The sequence below is a fragment of the Dendropsophus ebraccatus genome, chromosome 1 (assembly GCF_027789765.1).
Source record: "Dendropsophus ebraccatus isolate aDenEbr1 chromosome 1, aDenEbr1.pat, whole genome shotgun sequence".
NCBI lineage: Eukaryota > Metazoa > Chordata > Amphibia > Anura > Hylidae > Dendropsophus > Dendropsophus ebraccatus.
This window is the reverse complement of record NC_091454.1, coordinates 43,153,731-43,174,202: the sequence shown is the minus strand read 5'-3', so window position 1 is coordinate 43,174,202 and position 20,472 is coordinate 43,153,731. Positions and strand designations below refer to the sequence as shown.

The window sequence follows — 20,472 nt, the reverse complement described above, 5'->3', positions numbered from 1 at the left end:
ATACTGCTCTTAATCCCTCACATTTTGGGGGTCCTTGGCCTCTTCCGGGTTCCAAAGCCCCTGGAAAACCAGAGAACCGGAGTGAGCCCCCCACCCCCGGGGACTGGCGTCTGTGGTGATAGTGATGACGTCCTTGGGGCTCCAGGGGAGACCCCTGGAGAGATGTTCTATGTCTGTCCACCAGGAGAGGGATCTGCAAGTCTGTGGAGACAGAATAAGGGGAGAGTCAAGGGTTTCTACTGTACCCTCGAGTGATATTGTGCCCAGGGGATGGCAGGAATGCAGGAAGTGAGCAGGCCTAGAACTGACATGGCTTTTCTAAATGTGGTGAGAGGTTGGTCTATGAGATTTTTAGCCTTAGAAGTAACAAAAGAAATCTTATGCTGTGGTAATAAGGACTTTTTAGATATTGAATCCAGTAGGATCCCTAAAAATTTACAGGATTGCGAGGGGATCTTATTGGATTTCTCATCATTCACTTCCCACCCTAGTTTAGACAGGATACCCTCCACTATACAGATCTGGGACTGAAGAGAGGAAGCTGAGTCACTGACTAAGAGGAAGTCATCTAAATAGGGAATAATGATAATGTTGAACTCCCTAATGTGAGCCATGACTTCTGCCATCACCTTTGTAAATACCCTGGGTGCCTGGGAGATGCTAAATGGTAATGCTTGATACTGGTAATGGCAGACAGAATTTCCTATTTTAACTGCGACCCTAAGGAAGCTCTGATGTTCCGGGTTAATGGGGATGTGATAATACGTATCCTTTAAGTCTAGGGTGGCCATAAAACAACCTTCTGATAGACTCAAAATGGCTGAGGAGACTGACTCCATTCTGAATCTTTCATTGGTCAGAAATTTGTTCAGGGGTTTTAAATTAGAATGATTATCAAATGAACCATTTAGCTTCCTGACTAAAAATAGTGTGAAGTAGAATCCTCTACCCCGCTCTGATTCAGGGACAGGAACCAAAACCTGCTTGCTCAACAGAGACCGTACTTCTAGAATAAGAGCTGCATGCTTATCGGGATCAGAAGACAAATCAGTAGTAATAAACCTTTCCCCTGGGGAGGACACAAATGAAATCTTTAATCCATATTTTATTGTGTCTAGCACAAATGTACTATTAGAAATACTACACCATTCAGACACAAAATACAGAAGGCGACCTCCCACAGGGCCCTGGCGTCATTGGGTCTGCTTTTTGGAACCATCTGAACCTGCCATTAAAAACCCTTTGGATCTTTTAAGGGCTCTCCTTTCTTTATTAGTAGCCCCTCCCCTGTGTATGTTCCTACCTCTTCCTTTGAAGGAACTGTTGGGCTGCTGCGGGATGAGCGGAAAGCCCTTTTTCCTATTCGAGGCTTTTTCAAGGATATCATCTAGGGCTGGTCCGAACAAAGACCTGCCCTCACATGGGACACCGCACAATTTGGCCCTTGAGGTGACATCACCCTTCCACTCCTTGAGCCAGATAGATCTTCTGGCTGAATTAGATAAAGGAGATCTTGCCTTTAATCTGAGAGCATCAGTCGATGCCTCAGACACAAAGGACACCGCATAGTCTAAGAAGGACTTAAGGAGATCCTCAGCGGAGGTACCTCTACTGATGAGTTCCTTTAAGTCAGACATCCAGACTCCAAGGGATCTGGAAACTGCTTCTGCGCGTCTGTCCATAGGATCTTTTAAAGTTGCGCAGTCCTCAAATGGTAAAGCATTACGCTTAGAAATCTTAGCAAGTGGCGGACCTATCTTAGGAGCGTTTCCCCAAGTAGCTGCTTCCTCCTGGTCAAAGCGGTACTTTCTTTTGAAATGCAAAAAAAAAATCACATATAGATGTGCTCATAACTATTCTTTTATGTAAATACTAAATAAGCAAGTATGGAAGAGCGTTTGACTTACAGCCCTTGGTACGAAAAATATCCTATTAGGGTTGGACCACTCATGGCTGATTAGTTTTTATACTCTAATGTTTGGGAAAGTTAAGGAGTTTTCTGGGAGCCAGACCTTCAAACATGACATCCTGAACAGATCTGGTTTCAGGAATTTCCTCCAAGTCCATGGTCTGTCTGACTGCCTTCACCAGGTCATAAACGAAATCAGTAGCAGATGTAGGCCCAGTCGTATTGCCCTCAAATTCGGAATTAGAATTGAGCTCCCCAGAATCTTCCAATCCAGATAATTGTTCCTCCTCCTGGGTAGATTGAGGTGGTGGTGGTGGGTGATAAGGTCTACTAGGTTCTTCCAAAAAAACAGGAGGGGCAATAACGGGTGTTTGTACAGGGATAGAAGCCCTGATTTCAATTCTAATCATATCCCTCATATTACTCATAAATGAGGGGCCTTGATCATCCAGCACTTTATTCATACATCCTCCACAAAGAGTTTTATTATATGAACTACTTAAACGTTTCTTACAGGGCAATCTCTGCTCTTAGATCAAGCTTTTTTACAGGTAACCTCCTAAAAAAATGAATGAAAAGATATCAGAAACCATGTGCTATAATGCTGTGGGGGGCTCCCCTCTTACCCACTTCATACTGCAGGTGCCTGTGCTTCAGGTCTTACAGCATCAGCGACTTCGTTCTCCATGGTGCCTCAAATAGCTTCTGGAGGTCAGAAGAGGATCAGTGGGTAGATTCCTGCAGATGCAGCCGTCCAGCACTGAGCACTCACCACTGTGAGGCCCTGTGCTGCCTTTTAAATCTGGCGCCACAGATCATGTGACCGTCTGGCCCTGCCCCCTCCGCTGATGCGGCCTACACCCTCCCGAGGTAGGCCGTAGCCTCCGGAAGTTTTCAGGCACGGCCGCAGCGTTCCCTCCCCCCGACGTAACCCGGAAGTGGCAAGGAGGCCGGGCCGACCTGCGAACGCGGCACCGCGGCCACACATGGGATCCCTGGGCCCCACCTGGAGGTGCAGAGGACCGGGCCAGACTGGGAGGCTGCTCTCCTGTAAGGAGCCTAATGCCACTGGGGACCAGTAAGACATTGGGACTGGCCAAACCCCAGTCACTGCTTCTTCTTATCCAGGGAAGGAAAGGTGGAGAATCCACCTTCCAGCTCCTGCTCCCGTAGGGACAGGAAACAGAACTGGTGCTGAGAAAAAGTGATTGCTTTTTAAAAGATCCAGGGACTTCCTGTTTCCTGTCCTATGGGAGTGGGAGGTGGACCTCTCCAGGGGTGCCGTCAAATTTCTTCCTGACTCCATAATGGCAATCAGAATAATCCCTGGATCAACGTGACCCCTGAAATAGGAATAAGGGACAGAATTTAGAAAATTTAGAACTCCAATGATGTGTGGTACGCCTTGAAGCGATCCTTTATGCAGAGGCCGGGGTGATCAGGACAGGTCACACTGGTAAATGGTGTCCTTCCTGATCCCCCTTTTGTGACACACACTGCACTTCTTTTGGGATCTCCCCTTTTTTCCAGTGTAGGGTACTGCCACAGAGGAGGGGTTTTGAGCTTGGAGCTATCCAGCACCAGGAGCAGTGCATTGGAGAGGTTGTGCTGGGAGGTGTTTTGTGCAAGGATCTGTGCGGTCGGGCATACCTGGAGCTGTGCGTTCAGGCTGCCGGGAGCACTGCAGGGGGCATGCTTGGAGGCTTTGCTAAGAAGGGAGGGAGGGCTGACCACAATGAGGAACGCCCCGGATCGTGACGTTGCAGGGTCCACGTCACAACCCAAGATGCCGCTTAGGAAGCCAAGTTCGTCGTGACATCACCAGAAGTAACTGAACTACAGCACTTCCAGAGTTTAGAGTGACACAGGAAAATAGGGTAAGGCCATGGAATCAGCAATAAAGAGTATATTTAGATGTTATATAACTTTACATGTAGGGAGGAACTGTGTAAAAAAAAAATAATTCACCGCACTCCTCCTTTAACACTTTTTTTTTTTTTTTTTTACACTTAATACTAGAAGTTCCTCAGGGGGGTTTCTAGTATATCACACGGATCTCTCATCGAGATCTATGCTGGGGGGGTGTGGATGGCTGCATACAAGTAATTAGTTGCAGCTGTCAACTTTGACAGCTGCATCTGATTACTTTATTAGCAGGCACGGCGATCGGACAGTGCCTGCTAATAGCCGCGGTCCCGGGCTACATGCGGCACCCGGGACCACAGCGGTTCAGAGAGGTCAGTGCTGACTTAAAAGGATATAGCCCGGTGATGTAGCTGTAAATTAACTCTTTGTTGTCCTGTTTTAGTGCCTTATCTCCCTCCACCCCTCCCCTCTCCGTAGAGAACCATGAAGACAGGGGGGAGAGCTTCAAACTGCTTTTTCATAATAAAAATGCATTCTTCAACTAATAAACCCATTTACAAAGTTTCTTACAATCGCCTGTACTATTGATTTTTGCAAAAAAAATTTTTAATGACAGTGACGATTTAACCCCTTGACGCATGACGGATATACCAGTCATGCGGTCGTTAAGGGTAAACAAAGAGTGCTCCCGGCGTGAGCCCTCTCTGCAGCCCGCGGTCCTTGGTTGCTAGGTGCAGCCAGTGACCGCGGGTATTAGCCGCCGCGGCCGGCTAATTAACTATTCAAATGTAGCTGTCAAAGCTGACAGCTGCATTTGAATAGTATATGTGCCCCCTGTCCCTGGTGTCTAGTGGGGGATGTTCCCCCCCTGAGATGTGATCGCGGAGGGGAGAAACGTTCTAAGGAGCCGGCCGGGGCTCAGCGTTGGAATGACGCTGATCCCGGCTCGGCAATTCATGTATGTGGTCTGCAGCAGACCATTATAATAGAGCACCGATCTGATTGATCATTGTTCTATTATATACACAGCATTGATCTCAATGGGAGATCAGTGCTGTGTATATAGAAGCCCCCCAGAGGGCTTCTAATTACTGTATAAGAAAAAAAAATTAAGTTTTTATTAATAAATAAACCCCTCCCCTAATAAAAGTCCAAATCACCCCCCTTTTTTTACATTTTATCAATAAAAATAAACAAACAAACATGTTTGGTATCGCTGCGTGCGTAATCGCCCGGAATATTAATTTATTTAATTCATGATCTTTCACGGTAAATGGCGTAAGCGCAAACAAATTCCAAAGTGCAAAAATGTGCATTTTTGATTGCATCAAATCCAGAAAAATAATAAAAATCGATCAAAAAGTCGCATATGCGCAATCAAGGTACCGATAGAAAGTACAGATCATGGCGCAAAGAATGACACCTCACACAGCCCCACCGTACCGACTTGAGGAACATATATAATATGTCAGTTTTTCCATAGGACACGGCGTAAAAACAAAGCCCTCCCAAAGAAAAACAGTTTGGTTTTTTTTCAATTTCACTGCGCATATAATTTTTTCCTGGTTTCGCAGTATATTTAATGCAAAAATTCAGCCTGTCATTGCAAAGTACAATTAGTGACAAAAAATAACGGCTCATGTGGGTCCGTAGGTGTAAAAATGCAACTGCTATGGCCTTATATACGCAAGGAGGAAAAAAACGAAAACGCAAAAACGAAAATTAGCCCGGTCCTTAAGGGGTCCTTGTGTTTAAAAGACCATAGCACTTGCATTTTTCCACCTAGAAACCCACATGAGCCCTTATTTTTTTGCGTCACTAATTTGTCATGAACACGCGCGCCAACCTGCGCCGGCCCTGACAAGGGGGAGTGGAGACCTGACCACAAGAGGCGGAAAGGATCTAATACAAGGACCAAAGAGGGGAGAAGGACAAGACAAAGGGATCGGAGGAATTTGGGTGCTCTGACCTCCCCTGGGTTGCTCTAGCCCTACAGGTCGATTCACCTCACGCTTTAAGCCCTGCTACCAGGCCGTTAACTCGATCGTAAATCGCCACCTGCCGCCTTCCGCACACCCAGACACCAGACACCCACTTGGCCACAAACACTGCCTGCTCGCTGGCCAACACAAACACAACACTTCTCTGTATCTGGACCCACCAGTCGCTGTCATACACGGGACCCATTGACCGCTGCCAGGCACACATCCATGAAGCACGCACACAGAACTATGCTATGTTGGGACCCACCGGCTGTCATCATACACGTGACCTTCCAGCCGCTGCCAGACACCCAAACACAACTTTGCTGCCACCACCCTATTACGTTACTGGGGAGACAGGGAACCCCAAGAGTGTTTGTCATTTGCAATGACAGGCTGAATTTTGCATAAAATACACTGCGAAACCCTGGGGTAAAACTGACTTGTTGTGCATGTTGCTCAAGTCGTTACGAATAAAACGATATATAACATGTATAACTTTTATTTTATCTGATGACTTGTAAAAAATTCAAACCATTGTTAACAAATATACGTTCCTTAAAATCACTCCATTCCCAGGCTTATAGCGCTTTTATCCTTTGGTCTATGGGGCTGTGTCAGGTGCCATTCTTTGCACCATGATTTTTATTTTCTATCGGTACCTTGATTGCGCATATACAACTTTTTGATTAATAATAATAATAATAATAATAATAATAATTTTTATTTATATAGCGCCAACAGATTCCGCAGCACTTTACAATTCTGGAGGTACATACATAGACAAAAAAAAAAAAAATCGACATTACAGAGATACATATAATTATCCATACATGAGGAGTGAGGTCCCTGCTCGCATGCATGAGCTTACACACTATCAGGAGGGGGTGCGAGACAAAACTGCAGAGGGGCAAAGTGCATCGTTGTTCTTATGGTCCAGCCATCTTTATAAATAAGGCAGTGCGGGTAAGGGGGGGTGAACCTGTCACCAGCCAATGCCTGCATACACAGGTCTAAGTGCTTAAATGCTTGGTGTGTGTGTGCGTGGTGGAGGTGTGTGTGTGCGTGTGCGTGTGGAGGGGGGGTTGAGGGTTGAGTCAAAATTAGGGAACCTGGTAAGCCTGTTTGAACAGATGTGTTTTGAGGGCACATTTGAAGCTTTGTGTATTGGTGGTGAGTCTGACAGTCTTGGGTAGTGCATTCCATAGAACTGGTGCAGCTCGGGTTAAGTCCTGCAGACGGGAGTGAGAGGTGCGGATCAAGGTGGATGTTAATCGTAAGTCATTAGAAGAGCGTAGGGCACAGGTAGGGCGGTAGACAGAGATGAGGGAGGAGATGTATGGAGGTGCAGCACTATGGAGAGCCTTGTGGGTGAGCAGGAGGACTTTATATTGTATCCTGTGTTTAACAGGGAGCCAGTGTAGTGACTGGCACAGGGGGGAGGCATCAGTATAGCGGCTGGACATGGGGATGAGCCTGGCCGCTGTATTGAGAATGGACTGGAGAGAGGAGAGTTTAGAGGAAGGAAGGCCAATTAGTAAGGAATTGCAGTAGTCAAGACGGGAATGAATCAGAGCGACAATGAGAGTTTTAGCAGATTCGACAGGAAGGAAGGGACGGATTTTAGAGATGTTTTTTAGATGCAGATTACAGGAACGTGAAAGAGATTTAATGTGAGGAGTGAAGGACAGATCTGAGTCAAACATAACCCCAAGGCAGCGGGCTTGCTGTGTAGGGGTTATGTTTGCACCACAGACAGAGATGGAGATGTCAGGTGGAGGGTGTTTAGCAGAGGGAGGGAAGACAAGAAGCTCAGTCTTAGAAAGGTTTAGTTTTAGGAATAGGGAGGACATAGCGTTAGAGACGGCAGACAGACAGTTACTGGTGTTCTGTAGAAGAGCAGGGGTGATATCACGGGAGGAGGTATATAGCTGGGTATCATCAGCATAGAGATGGTACTGAAAACCAAACTTGCTGATGATTTGTCCGATGGGTAAAGTGTAAAGTGAGAAAAGGAGAGGGCCCAGGACTGATCCCTGAGGAACCCCAACTGTAAGGGGGAGAGAAGATGAAGTGGAGCCAGAAAGTGATACACTAAAGGAGCGGTCGGAGAGATAGGAGGAGAACCAGGAAAGAGCAGAGTCCTTGAGGCCGATAGAGCGGAGCGTGGAGAGGAGGAGCTGGTGGTCTACAGTGTCAAAAGCTGCAGATAGGTCCAGGAGGATGAGAAGTGAATAGTCACCTTTAGATTTGTCGGAGAGGAGATCATTAGAGACTTTAGTAAGGGCAGTTTCTGTAGAGTGGTGAGGACGGAAACCGGACTGAAGGGGGTCAAGGAGAGAGTTGTCAGAGAGGTAGCGGGTTAGGCAGGAATAGACCAGACGTTCCAACAGTTTAGAGATAAAAGGAAGATTAGAGACAGGTCGATAGTTGGCTGCACAGGAGGGGTCTAGGGAGGTTTTTTTCAGTAAGGGAATGTTTGAAAGCCGAGGGGGAAGATGCCAGAGGAGAGGGAGAGGTTGAAGATTTTAGTAAGGTAGGTAGTGACAACAGGAGAGAGAGACTGGACAAGGTGTGAGGGAATAGGGTCACTAGGGCAGGTGGTGGGACGAGAGGAGGAGAGGAGTCTGGAGACTTCCTCCTCTGTTACAAGTTCAAATACTGAGAGGGAAGAGGAGGAAATACAAGAGGGAATGGGATCAACACTTCTTTGGGACTGGGAGGTGATCTCCTGACGGATGGTATCTTTCCTTTCCTTGAAGTAGGATGCTAGGTCTTCAGCACAGAGGTTAGTTACGGGTGTCTGAACTTTGGGTTTGAGGAGGGAATCAAAGACGTTTTGGGTTATGGGATAGAGAAGAAATGAGAGGTAAAGTAAGATTGTTTAGCAGAATGAAGAGCGGAGTAGTAGCTTCTAAGCACAAATTTGTAATGTAGGAGGTTTGCATCAGTTTTAGACTTCCTCCACGAACGTTCAGCACACCTAGAACACCGTCTAAGAAAACGAGTTGAAGGTGTGTGCCAAGATTGTGGTCGTCTGCGTTTTGCTGATTGAGGTGTGAGGGGTGCCATTTAGTCAAGGGTTGTTTTGAGAGTGTCGTGATAGCATTTGGCAGCCAGATTGGGACAGGAGAGTGAAGAGATAGGAGGCAGTGATGACTGTACAGAGTCTGTAAGTTGTTGGGTGTTGATGGCACGTAAGTTTCTGTACATGACAAGGGTTGGGGTGTCAGGAGGAGAATGAGTGTTAGTGATTGAAAAGGAGAGAAGATTGTGGTCCGAGAGCCCGGTAGGAGTGTTATTAAGGCGAGAAACTGGGCAAAGTCTGGAGAAGACAAGGTCCAGGGTATTCCCACCCTTGTGGGTTGGAGAGTCAGAATGCTGGGAGAGGCCAAGGGAGGAGGTTAGGGAAAGAAACTAAGAGGCTGATGGGGAAAGTGGTTTGTCAATAGGGATATTAAAATCGCCCATGATGAGGGCGGGAATGTGAGAAGATAGAAAGTAAGGAAGCCAGGTAGAAAAGTGGTCAAGAAAGCGTCGTTGTGAACCAGGGGGGCGATTGATGACTGCGACTCTCAGGGAAAAGGGCCGGAAGAGCCTAATGGTGTGCACCTCAAAAGAGGAGAATGAGAGGGAGGGCTCAGGGGGAATGACCTGGTAAGTGCAGAGAGAAGTACACCCACTCCTCCACCATGTCTGTTATCAGGTCTAGGAGTATGGGAAAATTTAAGACCTCCATGGGTCAGAGCAGCAGGTGAGGCTGTGTCTGACTCTTGTAGCCATGTTTCTGTGAGAGCCAGCAGGTTGAGTGATTTATTGAGGAATAAGTCGTGGGTTTCAGTGAGTTTGTTGCAGACAGATCTAGAATTCCATAGAGCACAGTTAATGGAGATGGGGTCTGGCATGCAGGGAATCTTAATCAGGTTAAAAGGGTTTCTGTAGGTGGCCGATGAAGAGAAGCTGTAAGTAAAGGTTGGAGGACCAGGGTTAGGAGAGATGTCTCCAGCAGTAAGCAGGAGCAGAGATAGAGATAGCAGGTGTGAGTAAGAGGGAGGGAGGGAGGATGTTTGGAGGGAATGGGAAGAAATGGCTTATTGTATGGGAAAAAGACAGCAGGGGGGGTTAGATCAGCAGGTAGAAGGGAAGGAGAGATAAATATACTATTGCTTGATATAGAAGTTGGGGGTTTGGAGCAGAGTTTGAGTATTAGGGAAGCAAAAGTGATAGCAAAGGTGAACATTTTTGGAGAGCTGAGGAGTATATGGAATGCAGTTACCTTCAGTTCCAATTCTGGTTTAATTCATCTAGACACTTTGACTGATCAGCACTTCCGAGTGGTCAGGAATGACCAGAGCAGTTCACTATATAGTTAGATAACTAGCTGAGAAGTACTACCAGGTGTGAAACATGGGGTGGGTGGGGAAGAGATGGAAGAGGGCAGGGGTAACTGATAAAGAGAAGATTGTAAACAAACAGTTTGGGTTCACTGCTTAGAAAAGAGGGCAATAAAAGTCAATGCTGAGAAGAGTAGAGCCAGATATCATACCATGAAATTTAAACAATGCAATGGATAATGGGGGTAGGAGTAGATAGTTGGAGCCAATTCATACCATGAAATTTAAACAATGCAATGGATAATGGGGGTAGGAGTAGATAGTTGGAGCCAATTCATACCATGAAATTTAAACATTTTATTAAATTTTTTCTGGATTTGATGCAACCAAAAATGCGCAATTTTGCACTTTGGAATTTTTTTGCGCTTACGCCGTTTACCGTGCGAGATCAGTAATGTAGTTAATAGTTCGGGCGATTACGCATGCGGCGATAGCAAACATGTTTATTTTTTTACCTTTATTTAAAACATGGGAAAAGGGGGGGTGATTCAAACTTTTATTAGGGGAGGGGGCTTTTTACTAACACTTTTTTTTTTTTGTTACACACATATACTAGAAGCCCCCCTGGGCGACTTCTAGTATATATACTTTGATCTCTCATTGAGATCTTTGCTGTATACTTATACAGCAAAGATCAAAGAGATCGGCACTCGTTTGCTTTCGGCTGCTGCAGCCGAAAACAAACGAGTGCAGAGCCGGGGTACGTGCCACCTTGGAGCGGACCCCGGCCGGCACCAGACACTGAGATCGCTTGTCCCGGAGGAGCGATCTCCGCCACTAGACCCCAGGGAACGGCTGCATACGTGAATCGGAGGCAGCTGTCAACTGACAGCTGCCTCCGATTACCTGATTAGCTAATTACCTAATAGCCGTGGTCCCGGGCTATTACCTAATAGCCGTGGTCCCGTTGCTGCGCGGCCCCGCTCTGAACACCTCCTCGGGACATATAATCCTTTAGAATTTAAATGCAGCATATGCAATGGCAGTGCCCCCTCTGTATGAAAATGCACCATCCATTCTGCCCCCTCCCTGCCCCGTTGGCGCGCAGGTGCAGAGTTGGCCAATGCAAAAATTTATTCTCAGAACAAGCGTGTGCGAATGAATTTGCAAATGAGCCCTTTGCGCCAGAATATTCAATATAAGGCACTTAACGTCAGCCATATGGCTATATAAAGTCCTGCTGCACATACCCCGTGCAGCCGGAACATATATAAATATTCCTGGCTATGAAGGGGTTTTACTTTGTGCAGGGCAGTTTCAATGTGATCGGCACTGCACACATTACTGTCCAAATACCCAGGAATGACAGGCAGCCGGGGTCCCGCAGCTGCCTGTCATTAACCCCCTTAAACGCCACAATGCACAGTGATCATGGTGTTTAAGGTAGTCAGTGAAAGGACAAGGATCTGTCGCTGACTGATCACTTGTACCAACAGGCAGGTGTAAGCCACTTACCTCGTCCTGTCGGATCTTCGATCTGTAGATAGCGTCTGCTCTCAGACAGACTACGTACAGATCGACGATAACACCGATGAATGCTATGGCATAGCCTTCATCAGTATATACAATCAGAGCATGTGTAAAAAAAAATAAATAAAGTTTTAAAACATAAAAAAAACAAAGATTTATATTACCCCCTTTCCCATTATACAAATAAAAATATTAAAAGAACATAAAAAATAAATATATTACATAGTGTAGTGTGCGGAATTATCCTATTAAAATATAACAATGTTGTTGCTGCACGGTGAACGGCTTAAATAAATAAAAAAAAAAAAAACACACCACAATTGCTGATTTTTAAAAATTATACTAGAAAAAATTATTTCTTACACCAATACGATACCAATAAAAACTAGGGATCATGGCGCAAAAAATGACACCTCAACAAGCCCTGTAGGTAGAAAAATAAAAGCGCTGTGGCTCTTAAGAGTCAAATTAATGCAATGTTCCTCCCAGCATTCTAACATCCGGGCACCAATGGGCTCGGTCATAAGGAGGTTAATAAATGCCCTCCATGCTGACAGCAGCCAATGATTTGTGCAGCTTTGTTCACCATCTTTTGGCTAATCATACAGGTGAAGTATGGAGACAACACCGTTCACTAATTACATCCATACGAAAAGGCTTTCTTAATCTTTTGTAAGCTTTTAAGACTATATTGCTTCTACTGGGAAGTAATGACAACTCGAAGATAGAATTCACCTATGCCAGGATGTTCAAATTATTATTGTCACAGTGTCAGACCATTACATAGAGATATTACTATTCACAAACCTTTTCTCTCTAAATTCACTCGCTAGAAATTAACCATCTGTCTGATATGGAAAAAAATACTGTAGGGCTTTATGGGTAAACCAGTGGTCATTCACCATTTCTCTAATCTACCCTTCATATTATCCAGACAGGTACTTACTATACTATGTCAACTGTGAACATACAGAAGCCAAACCTTATGTGGACTTCAGGGTGTCAGGACTACCAAGCAAGAGGTTTACATAGTACATCCATCTGCAGTGTTTAGTCAGGCTTTGGTGACATGTTTTTAATCAACTATATGGGGACATTCATTTCATACAAGCTCCAGAACTTCCTGTGATGAAACTGCATGGACTGGACCACAGGTTTTCAATCACTGCTGATGATCAGACAGCTCCTGTGACTATTATAAATGGCAGACATGACTGCCCATCCTCCCTGACTTTATGGTTGTGGTCCAGTTGCTTATTATAGAGAGGAGAGGATAACTAAGGGGCATATTACACAGCAAGATCAGAGGAGGAAGGGAGTGCCAACTTGTCAAATTAGTGCTCGCTTCCCCCTCGTTCCCAGCTTGCTGCCAGTGAGCAAGTGAGGGAGGGTGGCCAATTGAAAAGAGAGTAGCGGTTGGGTGCATTAAAGCGACTCTGTACCCACAATCTGACCACTTGTACCCAAACCACTATTACCTTCGGATAGCTGCTTTTAATCCAAGATCTGTCCTGGGGTCCGTTCAGCAGGGGATGCAGTTATTGTCATAAAAACAACTTTTAATCTTGCAGCGCTGTGTCTAACAGCCGGGGCTTACATTTGTATATGCATTAGGCTGGCACACCCTCTCTGTCCTCCCTCCCACCCTCCTCAGCATTAGGAATGATCCAGGAACATTTACTGCTGTTTAAGCATTGCACAGGTGTATTAACGATCCAGCCCATGTACCGGGCTCTCACAGCTGAGGAATAGGAAGCAATCTGCCTGGATCATTCCTAATGCTGAGGCGGGACAGAGAGGTTGTGCCAGCCTAATGCATATACAAATGTAAGCCCCGGCCGTTAGACACAGCGCTGCCGGATTAAAAGTTGTTTTTATGACAATAACTGCATCACCTGCCGAACGGACCCCAGGACAGATCTTGGATTAAAAGCAGCTATCCAAAGGTACAAGTGGTTTGGGGGGTCAGATTGTGGGTACAGATTTGCTTTAAAGGGGTATTGCACTCAAACATGATTTTTTTATATGTTGCTGCCCATGGCGAGACTAACAATTACTTCCATACTTATCTATTCAGTCTCCTTCCCCCAGTTCTGAACTGCTGCTTTCTACTGAACACAGAAAAATCTCTGTGGAAAATTTTCTCCCTGTCTCCCCCTCCCTCCCTTCTGAGACAGCTGACGTAAACAAGTCCTTGACTGGCTTTATCTGCAACTTTGTAGTTTCCTTGTAATTCAGGGAGGATTAATCACAGTGAGCACATTAGCAACTTGACCTCAGAATGACCTCCCAGCATTAACCCCTTAAAGGGGTAGTGCGGTGCTAAGAAATTATTCACAAAATAACACACATTGCAAAGTTATACAACTTTGTAATGTATGTTATTTATGTGTATCGCCCCCTTCCCCGTGTTCCCCCACCCCCGCACATGGACCCGGAAGTGTAGTGTACCATACATACCTGACGCGTGTCGACCCCCGTTCTGTCAACGACGTAATCTTCGGGAGGCCCGCCGAATCGCTGCAGCCATCTCTGATGCCGGCCCCCCTCCGCCGCGTCATTGGCTGCTCAGCCGCGATCGCAACCACGCGATCCCTACTAGACCACAGGGGACTGGAGGAACAGCTTTTTAAAAGCAGCTGTCAACTTTGACAGCTGCCTTTATAAAGCTGTTTAGCGGGAACAGCGATCGGAGCGTGTCTGCTAATATACGCTGTCCCGGGCTGCATATAGCACCCTGGATAGCGGCGGTTCAGAGTGGGGTCGCCACGCGGTCCCCCTCTGGACTCCCTTAACGACCTCAGGGCGTATATTTACACTCGTGGTCGTTAAGGGGTTAAAAGAAGCTACAACAGATGGAGAGAAAAGCTCACACAAGATGTTTGTTTTCAGCAGAGAGCTACAGGTCTGAACTGGGAGAAGGAGACTGAATATATAATAAAGTATGTTTGAGTAAAATACCCCTTTAAACACAAGGGGGGAGATTTATCAAACATGGTGTAAAGTGAAACTGGCTCAGTTGCCCCTAACAACCAGATTCCACCTTTCATTTTCCAAAGTGTCTGTGAGGAATGAAAGGTGGAATCCGATTGGTTGCTAGTTGCAACTGAGCCAGTTTCACTTTGAACCATGTTTGATAAATCTCCCCCATGAAGCCATAAACTCTTACAGGTGTTTACTCCACAGGTGGGACAACATAGCAGGCAGTATGCTTGGCTGAGTGGCAAAATGTTAGAACAGTAGCAGCTGCTGGAGATTAGGTCGGCAAGTATACAAAGCCTCACACCAAACATAAAAAGAAAAAAAAAAAATTTGGTTACACCTTGAGGGTACAAACACACACGGCATATATGCTGCGTATTTACTGCTGCGATACGCAGCAAATACGCAACAGATACGCAGCAGATTAGATCTAAATAACTAAACACAGCATCAAATCTGCACCATCAAATCTGCTGCGTATACGCTGTGTGTGGTTTGTACCCTGAAGTAAGGGTACAAACACACACACACCGTATACGCAGCAGACACGCAGCATATTTGATGCTGTGTTCAGTTATTTGGATGTAATCTGCCGAGTATCTGCTGCGTATCGCAGCAGTAAATACGCTGCGTATACGGTGTGTGTTTGTACCTTAAGTGAACCTCTGTTCAAGTAGTTAAGTAACCACAAATTTGGGACACCCACTTACTAAACAATTATCGGTATATGCCATAGGTGTTTAGACAGTGAAAACATCACAAAAAAAAAAATAATAGCACTGTGCTACTTATAAGCAGAACATATTGGTCTATAAGCAGCTCCCAAAACCTGATCTTTACTGTAATCTACAGATACAATATAGGTTCCCAGCACGTTTTGTTTCTGCTGACACAGCTGAAGCACGCTCACCGATAACATGCTGGCGTATCCATATCTCCTCCTCTTCCCACAGAAAAGCACTGTCAACGTAGCTTTATGACAAAGTTTACAGAGCCTATATCTAACATATGGTGTCCACAAAATATGTCACCAGGATGACATTATTTTCAGTGACTAGCAGTAATTCACAACGACATTGGTCCTATTCCCAATAGATCACACAAGATAATAGATGTTTAACGTTTTAACCAATACATTCATTGCCTTTAATGTCTTATGTTATTCAACCATTTAACAATACTTGTATGGCAGGGGCCCTGCAGCTGCCTTTTCCAGTGTTGTTTTCTGCTCTATCGTTGTACTTTCAGCATCTTAAAACAAAAGCAAGAAGCGCAATTCTAATTTATAGCCCAGACACACAACTTTTGTCAGAGGGCCCCTTTAAAGTGAATGTACCATTAGGCCTGGGCTAAAGCACTGGAGACAAGCCAACCCACCCCCAGTAGGAGGAAACCTCCGCCCCCTCTATGAAGCGGCTATATTAAAATCAATGGAGCCGTTTTAAGGAGGGGCAGGGGTTTCCTCCCACCGGGGGTGGCTTGGCCTGCCTCCAGTGCTTCAGCCCAGGCCTAATGGTACATTCACTTTAAAGGGGTAGTGCGGTGCTAAACATTTATTCACAAGATAACACACATTACAAAGTTATACAACTTTGTAATGTATGTTCTGTATGTGAATGCCCCCCTTCCCCGTGTTCCCCACCCACCCAAGCAAGACCCGGAAGTGTGTTGCATTATACTTACTGCATTCGTGTTGACCCCCTGCCGCCATCTTGTGACAATGAAGTCATCTTCGGGAGGCCGACCGGACCGTTCCAGCTGGCTCTCATGCCGGCCCCCCTCTGCCGAGTCATCAGCTGCTCAGCCGCAATTGGCTGAGCACAGTAATGCCAATCGCGGCAGCGCAGCTGATGACACGCCAGACGAAGGCCGGCACGAGGGACGTCATCCCAAAGATGACGTCATTGTCACAGGATGGCGGCCGGGGGTCAACACGAATGCGATAAGGGGGGGGGGGGGGGAACAAGGTGAAGGGGGCATTCACATACATAACATACATATATAACATACATTAAAAAGTTGTATAACTTTGTAACGTGTGTTATTTTGTGCATAAATGTTAAGCACCGCACTACCCCTGCAAATAGACAGACTTCGATGGCCTGAACACTGCCAGTCAGTGAGCACCCTTGGCTTGAACCCTGAAGTGAGGCAAACTTTAAAAGGAGAAGCCGTTAAAGTTATTAAAAAAAAAAAAAAAAAAAGGACAATGGGGTGTGGTAACGTTTACTTACCTATCCTCGTGCTGACAACCACCGTAAGTTTTTCCAGCTGCAACGTCACATACCCACACGTCAACATCCCAATGTGACAGCATGCCAACGTACAGATGGCACAATTACGGTGTGAAGGCATACTAAAATTGACTAGAACACTGTGCTCTGCTATTTCGCCATCCAGAGATAAAGGCCACTTGTCAGAGAGGCTCAAATATCATCAGAAAACATATGTTTACATCTTAAAGCAACATTACAAGCTCCTGCCCATGTGACTGATATAATACCACACAGCATGGAGTGAAGCACTCACCACCACCAGCTATCACAAAATTAGGAAATGTGAGTGCGCCCCGTGCTGGAATAACATGTGCAACTGCAACTTGTCTCCACTTATTTCCAGTAACACTCTGGAGACTGAGTAAAAAAAAAAAAAAAAATTTTATATTATATATATATATATATATATATATATATATTTGCAGTCAGCTCAATTAAAATGCAAACACCCATTGCTACATGTGAAATTGGAGTAACAAATCCCCCTGTGAAGTGATCGGCCGCTGGGCGCCCCCTGCACAGGTGCCATGTGGTGCGGCGGCCAGCAGGGTGGAGCAGAGCAGCCGCAGGGCCCTGGTGCTCCACAGTGCGGCCTCCCTGTCAGGGACATCCGGGGATCCCGCCTGCTCCCATCACTCACCCTCTGGCTGCCTCTAAGCTTTTGATCAGCTTCTTGATCTTCCAGATTTCCACATTCCTATCTGCCGCACTCGGATCGTCAGCCATCTTCTCTCCTCCTCCTGTCTGAAGCCGAGAGCTGCTCAACAGAAAAGCCAACGGTTGGTCAGAGCACGCAGCGACCACACAGTGCGAGGCCTTGTTCCTCCAGACGGTTGCATTATGTGCGCCTTACCTGTCCCCTTATCCCGGCTTTCAGTTTAGACCACGACGTCCGATCTCAATGGAGTCAGCCCCAGCTCCCAGAAGTGACGTAAAAACCGGCTTCTTTCTTTGCCGCGGCTGTTGCATGTGTTGCAATCCAAGCTTGCTCACATGGGGTACACGACGTCACTTCCTGTCGCCGCCAGCACTTCGTCTTTACATTGGTCGAACTAGTGGTAATAAAGCAGGTCGTGAGTGGCTGCGGACGCAGATGCGCTAGTGACGCCTTGTGGTATTCTCGCGGTGTGTCATGGGAAGTCTACTTCTCCTCGTGTGGTGCGGACACAGCCCTAGCGTCCATTGCTGGAAAGTGGGGTGTGCGTTGGGGCGGCGTTTCCTGTGGCGTTAAATGCGCTTTCTCGTGTCGTTTTTTTTATTCTAGAGTTCTATGTTGTCGAGTGTGTGAGGAATTTTATGACTGGCAGGTTTTCTTCGTGTAACGTCATCATACTACTCGCTGCTGTGTCAGTTATCTATGAAGTTAAAGGGGTAGTCCACCAAAAAAAATTTTCTTTCAAATCAACTGGTGCCATAAAGTGCCAGAGATTTGTAATTCACTTCTATTAAAAAATCTTAAGTCTTCCAGTACTTATCAGCTGCTGTGTGTCCAGCAGGAAGTGGTGTTTTCTTTCCTGTCTGACCCAGTGCTCTCTGTTGCCTCCTGTGTCCATGTCAGGAACTGTCCAAAGCAGGAGCAAATCCCCATAGAAAACCTCTCCTGCTCTCCAGACTGGAAATAATACAACTTCCTGTTGGGCATACAGCAGCTGATAAGTACTGGAAGGCTTGAGATTATTTAATAGAAGTAAATTACAAATCTCTGGCACTTCATGGTAGCAGTTGATTTGAAAGAAATTTTTTTTTGGTGGACTACCCCTTTAAAGATAATGTAGAGTAATGTGGGAAAACAGAGACGAGAGGCTTCCAGAGCAAAGATCAAACTGCAGCCCACTTACAGGACGCACTGGGCCCCATGACTGCCATATGCTTCTTATGTAAGCTACACCTGACATGCTTTTGTCTCACATCTCTGGAGTTCTACCATACCTATATTCAGTCACTTAACCCCTTAAGGACAGAGCCTGAAATGGCCTTAATGACAGAGACAAATTTTATGAATATGACCAGTGTCACTTTATTCATTAATAACTTCGGGATGCTTTTACCTATCCGGCTGATTCTGAGATTGTTTTCTCGTGACATATTGTACTTTACATTTCTGGTACATTGGAGTCGATAATCGTAACAAATCTTTATGAAAAAAACCCAAATAATGTGAAAAACTGCATTTTTCCAACTTTGAAACTTTTTTGCGTATACAGAAAGTGGTTATACCACATAAATTATATATTAAATAGCATTAGCAACATGTCTACTTTATGTTGGCGGCATTTATTAAACGATCTTTAATTTTTTTTAGACAATAGGAAGCTTAAAACATTAGCAGCAAATTTCCAAATTTTCAGTAAAATTTCAAAAACAGATATTTTTAGGGACCTGTTCAGGTTTAAAGTGTATTTGAGGGGCCTGTATGTTAGAAAGCCCCACAAAGCACCCCATTTCAGAAACTGCACCCCCCACACTCTGCAAAAGCATATCCAGAAAGTGTTTTAACCCTTTAGGGGAGTCACAGAAATAAAAGCTAAGTGTGTAAGAAATTTGAAAATTTTAATTTTCTGTGCAGAGATTTTATTGTAATCCAATATTTTTCATAATTATAAACCTATTACCAGAGAAATGCACCCCAATAATTATTGCCCCGTTTCTGCAGTTTATAGAAATACCCCATATGTGGCCCTATTGCGCTATTTGACGCAACCACAAGCCTCAGATACAAAGGAGCGCCTAGTGAATTTCAACGCCTCCGTTATATTTGGTCATTTCTGACTGTACCACTTCAGGTTGGCAGAGGCTCTGGGGTGCCAAAACCTAAAAAACACCCCTAAAGGGACACCATTTAGAAAACTACACCCCTCAAGGAATGTAACAAGGGTGCGGTGAGCATCTGGACCCCACAGGTGCTTCACAGATTTTCCGAACAATATGGCGTGAAAAAAGAAAAATGTATTTTTTACACTAAAACGTTGTTCTAGCCTTCAATTTTTCATTTTCTTAAAGGGATAAGAGGAAAAAAAAGACACAAAATGTGTAGCGCAGTTTCTCCCGAGTACGGAAATACCCCACATGTGGCGATAAAGTGCCAAGGGGGCGCAGGACGAGCCTCCAAAGGGAAGGAGCGCCAATTGGCTTTTGGAAGCTGAATTTCACTGGAAAGGATTTCAAGGGCCATGTCGCATTTACAGAGCCCTCGTGCTGCCAAGACACTGGAAACCCCCCACAAGTTACCCCATTCTGGAAACTACACCCCTCAAGGAATCTAACAAGGGGCACAGTGAGCATATGGACCCCACTGGTGACGGGCACAAATGTGGAACAATGTGGCGTAAAAGTAAAAAATTTCATTTTTTCACTTTCATGGCACAAATGTGCCTGTCATCAAGGGGTCCATATCCTCACTGCACCCCTTGTTAGATTCCTTGAGGGGTGCAGTTTCCAGAATGGGGTCACTTGTGGGGGGTTTCCAGTGTTTTGGCAGCACGAGGGCTCTGTAAATGCGACATGGCGTTCATCATCCATTCTAGCCAAATCCAACCTCCAAAATCCAAATGGCGCTCCTTCCCTTCGGAGGCTTGCCCTGCGCCCACATGGCG

At 45.6% G+C, this 20,472-nt stretch overlaps 1 protein-coding gene across 1 annotated transcript in view; it reads right to left on the bottom strand.

The window, feature by feature from the left end:
• ETF1 (eukaryotic translation termination factor 1) overlaps window positions 1-17,906 on the bottom strand; it is a 102,914-nt gene extending 85,008 nt beyond the window's left edge. Inside the window, exons 1-2 of the mRNA XM_069969901.1 lie at window positions 17,733-17,906; window positions 17,520-17,636 (exon numbers count right to left, since the gene is read on the bottom strand). Of these exons, the coding sequence (XP_069826002.1) occupies window positions 17,520-17,605 (86 nt within the window). The 5' untranslated portion in view covers window positions 17,606-17,636; window positions 17,733-17,906. The remainder of the gene's footprint in view (window positions 1-17,519; window positions 17,637-17,732) is intronic.
• Window positions 17,907-20,472: the final 2,566 nt, after the last annotated feature.